We start from the raw sequence: 7,966 nt of genomic DNA on the forward strand, positions 1-7,966 counted from the left end.
GTCAGGAAGGGAACAGAAGCCATCTGGAGCAGAGAGCTGCACCACCGCCACGGGAGGAGCGGGTGGAGGGGCAGTCAGGGGACCCCCGAGTGCTATGTCTCTCACACACACACACAGTTGCCAGGCGGTACTGGGGCCTGAGTTCTTCCTTACCTTTTTCTCTTCAAGGTGGAGCTCTACCACTTGAGCCATGCCTCAATTATCAGCTTTTGGCTGGTTCATTAGAGATAGGAGCCTCCTGTCGGAGCTGGCTTCAAACCCCGATCCTCAGATCTCTGCCTTCTGAATAGCTAGGATGACAGGCATGAGCCACTAGGCTGGGCTCCACGCTGACATTGTTAATGAAACATGTCAGGGGGACAAATGGGTTATTAAAGCGGGATTCGGGTGAACACAGCACATGAGTACACAGGCTGCCCCATGGCCCCACGGCACTGCAGGTAGGCCCCCGCCCTTCCCAGAAGACACCTGGGTCTCTTATCAGTGCTAGTCCTCAGAGCCTCCATAATTGTTACTTGAGCTGTTTTCCTCCAACCAGAAATAGGATTACAACCTGACTTATCACCTTCATTTGGCACACTGGAGACTACACCAGACCTGTCTGAGGCTTGCACTTCTCAGGATGCCTTTGCTCCCTCTTCCCCTGAACTAAAAACCATAGCCCCCCAAGCTCAAGATACTTACCTGGCCAGCCTACATCATCAGCTAACCCCAAACGGAACTTGCCAAGAGAGACTTGAAACAGCCAAACTGGTCCTTTCCTACCTGAGATGCCTTTCCTACTCCTGGATCTCAACTCACTAGATCACAGGCTCTATGGATCTTCCCTCTAGTATCAGCCCCTGGTCTCCATTGCATGTCTACAGCTCCAACAGGGATGCAATGGCTCATTCACTCCATCCTTCCAGGACAGCTAAGATCCATTCTGCGGCTCAGCTACAACTGGTTTTATTCTGGACTCCATTTCCTAATTCCTTCATGCTCTCTCAGTGTCACATGTGTGACAGTCTCCAAGGTAAGACGCAAGGAAAAACAGGAATGCCCCTCTGCCGAGAGTGATTTCAATCTTCGAGGGTCACAACCGCACCGGCTTGCACCCATATGCCTGTGCACCCGGCTTGCAGCTGACTCTCTAGGTTTCTTGACTCAAGATGACGGCTATAATGTCTTCTAATAAATAAGAAAACATGCAGAGGTGCCAGCTTTCAGAAAATGGAAACGCACAGAGCAGTGCCAAAAATGGTTTTTCTTTTTATTTCCTCACTGCGACATAAGCCAACTCAGACCCCAGGTCGGTGGAGGCCATTTTGCTACAGGCAACAGGGACAATGGCACTGATGCCCACCCCTGCAGCTCTGACATAGCGCAAGGCAACCACTGACTTAAAAACAGCCCGCAACTCACTCCTAGAGGCTCCTAACAAGCTTCAAAGTATCTGCATGCAAGCGGGGCACTGATTCATGCCTATAACTCCAGCTTCCTATAAACATCATGGAGATGTTTCTTCTAGATGTTTCTTCCCAGTCCAGCTGGTATCCAGCACCATTCTCAACTTACCCCTGATAGACCAGGAAGAAGGAGGTTACTTCCAAAACCTGAACACATTTTTTTTTTTAACCCTTCTGCTGATATTGGGACTTGAACCCAAGGCCTGGGCATTTGTTTCTTAGAATTTTTGCTCAAAGCTGGGGCTCTACCAACTTGATCCACAGCTTCACTTTCTGCTTTTTGCTTTTAATTGGAGATACAAGTCCCTTGGATTTGTCTGGCCTGGCTGGCTTTGGACGGCGATCCTCAGGTCTCAGCTTCCCGAGTAGCTAGGGTCACAGGCCCAGATTAAGACATTGCTTAACCAAGTCAAGATCACAGAATGGAGGTGTCAACCACCATCAGGAAGTGTGTAAAATCCAAAGTGGCTGTGGTGTGTACGTGCGGAATGTGCCCTAGGGCTCTTTCTGTGCAGCCTGGGGTCTGGGCGGGAAGCCTGCCTGGCATCCACCAGCCCTGAGGGGTAAAGACCTTCGAGAGCACAAGTCGCATTTCTGAGATGTGCTTACTCTATTCCTGCATCCCCTCGGTTCCATATCCTCAATCAAAGCTTGTGAATTTAAAAAGTAGTAAGAAAAAGAAATAGCAGGTAAGGCCTGGGTGGCCCAGAAGCCTCCATGGGGGAAAGGCCAGGGAGCCTAGTGGTGAGATTGCCTCCCACCCACCCACCCAGAGGGCCCCTGTGGAAGACCCCAGCAGTGGAAATGGCCGAAGCCAGGCCACCACCCAGCCCCAGCCTGGTGGTACAGAGACGCCAGGGAGGTGAGGGGCAGCCGGGGCGCAGGCTACAAACACAGGCGAGAAACCAGGAAAACCAGGATCAACCAGAAGCCAGATGGGCAGGGGGCAGGGGACTCAGGGGATTCTGGAGATGGGAGCGAGGCCCCCTGGGACTAGCCGCCCAGCTAAGAGCTGCTCAGCCACAGCTGTGAAGGACGCACTGCATGTCACACTTAGGGCTGGAATCCAAGTCTCCTGACTTAAGAAGCAAGCAACAAATGTTACCACATTTAAGCTACTTGTAGCAACTCCATTCCAGGTGTGCAAAGAAACATTTTGACTCAGAATGATCTGAATCAGCACAGAAAGACAGAACAGTCTGGAGAAGGTGCCAGGATTGAACGCCAGGGGGGTCTGTCTAGGTTTGAATCCCTAACACTTACACTGTTGCCTTCTGTGAGTTTACCTTGCCTCAGTTTCCTCACTTGTCAAGTGAGCGAGAAGCTCCCTCACAGGGTTGTAAAGCCTGGAAAATGAGTCACCCTAAAAGCACAAAATAAATTCTACATAAAAGGGAGAAAGAACAGCCACTGATGGCTCACACGAATGGATCACCCCACCATTCAGGCTGAGCTCTGAGGACCGAGGTATGAAGTCAGCCTGGACAAATTCCCAAGACTCCTGTCTCCAATGAACCAGCAAAAAGCCAGAAGTGGAGGTGTGGCTCACATGGTACAGCGTCAGTGGAAAAAGCTAAAGGAGTATTGCCAGGCCAAGTTCAAGCTCCAGTACAGGTGCATGCACACACACACACACACACACACACACACACATACACACACGCACACGCACGCACATGCACACGACACTTAGTATGGAGACAAATATTGAGACAAAAAAACCCACTGACTCTGCCAACGGCAGTATTCGCCTTTTCCACAAGATAAACTATGGAGAATTTTTGCCGCTGCATTATTTTCCCAAGCAAAGTCGGATGGCTTCGCAGCTGTCTCTAGCAAACCAATGCAGTTAAACGGAACGGCCACGGGTACCTGAGCACCCTCCTGCCCCCTGGATAATGTGGGGTGCAGATGCCCCCCAGAGAGCCCACACCTGATTTCCCATGGCCAGATGTAACCCCACTATAAACACATAGATGCAATGGGGAGGGAGCAGGATCAGCTAGACAATTCACCCAACAACGGAATGCCCACGTAAATGCGCCCAGCCCGACGCCTGGTCAGCCGTGATCCCCACAACCAGGGCTCTAGGCAGCAGGCTAATAAGAATAATTAGAGCCAGGGCAGGCATTAATCAGCTTGGCAGATACAGGAATTCTGTTAACAAGGCTAAAATGAGTGCCAAGAAATCTCTGAAGGCCTCCATGCTTCAAAGACTGCCGAAGCTGCTGGCCGGTTCCTGGGATTCCTCCCGCAGGCCTCCTCCTGAGGCTGCCTCCTCCTCCTGAGGCTGCCTCCTGCGTCTCTCCTCAGGCAGGCATAGGGACCGGCCTGGGGTGGCGGGCTGGGGCATCTCTGGGGCTGCCACCACTGCCTGCCCACTTCACCCCCAGATGCTCCTTCCTGTCTGTAAGCACACTTTGGCTAGCAAATGGCAATCTGATTTCAGCCAAATACCCACCCAACGCAAGATTACAGTGACGGCCAATTGGTCAATGTTCTCCTTCTCGGAGTCCTGAGATCAAATCCCAGCCCTGCCACAAAGATCGGTAGATTAGACAAAGTTACTTAGACTTCCTGGACATCGGTTTCCTCATCGATAAGGAGAAAATGCCAGTGCCAGATGACAGGTCAGTGACAGGTGTGTGAGGACGGACAGGGGACAGAAAGCACATTAAGAGCCTGGCATTTGGTGCTACAGGTACTCTGTGCCTACAAGGTATAAGGAGGAGCGGGTGCCCGTCACTCAGGCCTGTAATCCTAGCTACTCAGGAGGCTGAGATCCAGAGGATACAAGGCCAAAGCTAGCCTGGATTGAAAAGCCCAATTAATCAGCAAAAAGCCAGGCTGGGGGCATAGATCAAGTGGTAGAGGGGCAGTCCTGAGCAATTAAGCAGAGGCTATGAGGCCCCTGAGTTTAAGCCCCTGGATGGGAGAAGAGGGGGGGGGGGGAAGAAAGGGAAGGAGGAGGAGGAGCAGAGAGAGAAGCAGAGGGAGTGAGAAGAGGGGGAGGGAAATGGGGAGAGGAAGGAGGGGGAGTTCTGACGACTAAGAATAGTGACAGGGGTATGGCCTGATGGCAGAGCCCTTGCCTAGCATGCACAAGGCTCTGAATGCCACCTCTAAAGGAACAGGGCCTTGTTTTTTTATTTTTTTTTCTCTCTTATATCCTTTCACACTGCCAGAGTGCTAGCTGTCCCCCAAGATCTGGGGCTGGAGGACAGACCCCCAGGCACCCTTTCTCAAAGGCACATTGTAGCAACCACTATTGAGTCTTACTTGTTAGCTCCGCTCAGCCTACCTCATTAATGTAATACCCTTCCGTAGCATTTGAATTTTAAAATGCGCAGGGAATGCTTTTGTCACTTAAAAATGATTTCAATGGATTTCAAAAAAAAAAAAATTAAAGAGATAAAGAGAATATGTAAATCCTTCTCCACAACCTCTCCAGGCCTTCCAGCCTCCCTCAGACACACAACCTCCTCCCTCAGACACACCCTCCAGCCTGCCACGTTAACCCCACCCCACCCATTTCCCACAGTGGAAAGGATCTGACAGCCTGACAGCGGGGGGCCCCTAACAGCCTGGAACCAGCAGCTCCCCAGTTACTCAGGAAGCTGAGACAGGAGGATCACAGTTCAGAGCCAGCAGGGGTGGGAAAGTCATGGGACTCGAATCTCCAATTAACCACCAGAAAGCCAGAAGCGAAGCATTGTAACTGCACCCAGACCCTGAGTTAAAGCCCTAGGACAGGCGCAAGACAACTCCAAAGGACGTGACGATAATGTATATGAATTTAAGTCAGCCAAAGCTTATCAGATACCCACTGTGTGTTTCAAACCTACTAGTCATCGACTAAAACAGCGATGGAGGCCAAGTGGCCCAGCTCCGGGGCTCTCGTGTCCAGGGCAGGAAACAGGCTCTCCCAAAGATCCAACAGAGCCCACACCTGGCACAAAGCCTCCACGATGTGCCCAAGCCCCTGCAGGTGCTCCCCATTGTCCTCCTCCCATCATCCATGGGCCCCAGGGCCATTTCTGAGCCACATTCTAGGTGGATCCCCACAGCGCCCCTCCCCACACCCCTCCTCTCCAATTTCTAGTGATTCTTGAGGCTCAGCTCCAATGTCATCTCTTCCACAGAAGGAGCCCTGGCCCCAAGTCCAAATGAATCCTCCTCCTTGCCCTCGGCCCCTCCTCCTCATTACCTGCACTTGGTTTGTGTCTGGCAGGCTTTTGCCTGGGATTCCCAGTAACTTTTGTGGACTCTGTGGGGATTCTAGAATGGCCTTCGAGGGCTGGGCTGGGTTCACTCCTGTAATCCTAGCTATTCAAAGCCAGCCTAGGTAGAAAAGTCCTTGAGCCTCTTCTCTCCAATTAACCAGCAAAAAGGCAGACATGGAGGTATATAGTTCAAGGGGTGGAGTGCCAGCCTTGAGGGAAAAAGCCAAGTGCAAGCACAAGCCCTGAGTTCAAGCTCCACACCAGCACCACCTCTGCCCCCCAAGACAAGATTTGTGTAAGGGATGGTTGGGACCAGGGCTCCTCTGCCATGGGTGCAGGGAAGCCACAGAGGAGAGGGACCAAGCTGGGGGTAACAGAAGCTGTAGGACACCACCTGTGACCCCGCCTTCCAAATCAGAGCAGAGAGAAACAGGCAGAGGGCCCAGGGCGCACAGAGTCGGGGGACAGAGCCGGGGCTGCTACTCCTATCATTCATACCATCCTTGGCAGGTGACTCAGAAAATTCCTGTTCCCCTCCCCCTCGTAGACACACAGAACCAGAATCTTCCAGCTTCTTTGTTGTTTTGTGTATGTGTGTGCACGCATGCACTCGCACACACGCATGCACACACACACCTGACAGTGCTGGAACTAGCACTCAAGACCCTTCTGCTCTACCCTAGCTTTGACGTGCTCAGCTAGGCTCTAACATGTGACCACACCTCCACCTGCTCTTCCTGGGCTTTCACCTTCTAAGCTAGGGCCCTATCCTGGGACCACACCTCCACCTGCTCTACCCAGGCTTTGACTGCTCAGCTAGGCCTCTATCCTGGGACCATACCTCCACCTCCAGCTTCTTTGGTGGTTAACTGGAAGTCTCTCAGATTTGTCTGCTGGGACTCGCTTTGAACCACCATCCCCAGACCCCAGCCTCCTGCGTAGCTAGGATGACAGGGGTGAGCCGCCGGCGCCCAGTTTGGGGAGTCTTTTTGTTTGTTGCACCAGAGGGGGGAACCCAGGACTTGTGGGGTCCGGGCGACCCTCCAGGCTGGGCCTGCCCCCTCCCAACCCCCCCCCCCAGCTCACCCTCTCCTCCCCCACCCGCTCTCCAGAAACTGGTGGTGTTTTGTGGACAGAGCACTTTCGGGGAGTCCTCCCCGCAAGTGACCGCCAGCAGGCTGGGCGGCCGGCCTCCGTGTCCCCACCCGCGCCCGGGGTGGGGGGGGGGGGGGGGATGCGGGAGGGCGGGTGGAAGGCTCCAGGCCTTCCCGGGGGCGGGGGGAGGGGCTGCTGGGAGCCCGGGGACCCGGGGCGGCGGCGGACCCCGGCTGCCCCGTGCGGGCGCGGGACCGGCTCCCCCCTCCCCGGCCCCCGATCCCCGGGCCCCCACTGCCCGGGCCCCGGCACGCGGCGCGGGGCGCGCATCCAGAAGGCTCCTGGGGTGCGGAGGCCCGAGCGGGGACAGGTAGAGAAAGTTGGCGCGGCCGGGCCCCGGCCTTTGTGCGCGGGCGCGGCGCCCGGGGCCGCGCGTGACCTTCGTCCGGGGAAGTTGGACGGGGAGGGGGCGCGGGTTCGAAGGCAGCCCGGCGCCCGCGGGCCAACAGGTAGGGCGCGACGGCGGCGCGGGGCGCGGGGCCCCGGCACGTGCGAGGCCCAGGCCCGGCCGGGCAGCACCGCCACCCGGGGCGCCCAGGGGTCCGGGCGCCCCTGCCGGCCGGGTCCATCGGTCTCCGGGGCCGCCCGCCGCCCCTCCCCGGCCGCGCCCCCCGGTACCCCCAGCTTCCCGGCCGCGCCCCCCGACGCTCCTCGGGCCGCACCCCCGGTCCCCCCGGGTCCCCCCGGCCCCGGGCCGCGCCCCCCGGTCCCCCCGGGTCCCCCCGGCCCCGGGCCGCGCCCCCCGGTCCCCCCGGGTCCCCCCAGCCCCGGGCCGCGCCCCCGATCCCCCCGGGTTCCCCCAGCCCCGGGCCGCGCCCCCGATCCCCCCGGGTCCCCCCAGCCCCGGGCCCGCGCGCACTCACCCAGCCACAGGAGCGCCAGCAGCAGCGGCCTCGGCGCCGGACGCCCCATGCTCGCGGGGCGGGAGCGCCGCCGCCCGGCCTCCGCCTCCTCCCCGCCGTCCTCCGGGCCGGCCTCCGCCTCCTCCTCGCCGGCCTCCTCCCCGCCGGCCTCCCCCGCCGCCGCCGCCGCCGCCTCCAGCTCCAGAGTCAGCGCCCCTCCGCCCGGCCACGCGCCCGCCCCGCGCTCCCCGCCGGCCAGGAAGCCCCGGGCAGCGGCCGCCCCTCCCGCCGCCCGCCA

General features: G+C 57.2%; 1 protein-coding gene across 1 annotated transcript in view; it reads right to left on the minus strand.

Annotated features, from left to right (window-relative positions):
* Ptgfrn (prostaglandin F2 receptor inhibitor) overlaps positions 1-7,763 on the minus strand; it is a 42,633-nt gene extending 34,870 nt beyond the window's left edge. Inside the window, exon 1 of the mRNA XM_042692260.1 lies at positions 7,690-7,763. Coding sequence (XP_042548194.1) covers positions 7,690-7,738 — 49 coding nt within the window. The 5' untranslated portion in view covers positions 7,739-7,763. The remainder of the gene's footprint in view (positions 1-7,689) is intronic.
* Between the last annotated feature and the right edge of the window lie 203 nt (positions 7,764-7,966).

Source organism: Dipodomys spectabilis, unplaced genomic scaffold (genome assembly GCF_019054845.1).
Source record: "Dipodomys spectabilis isolate Male_0828 unplaced genomic scaffold, ASM1905484v1 ptg000148l, whole genome shotgun sequence".
In the NCBI taxonomy this organism is placed as follows: Eukaryota; Metazoa; Chordata; class Mammalia; order Rodentia; family Heteromyidae; genus Dipodomys; species Dipodomys spectabilis.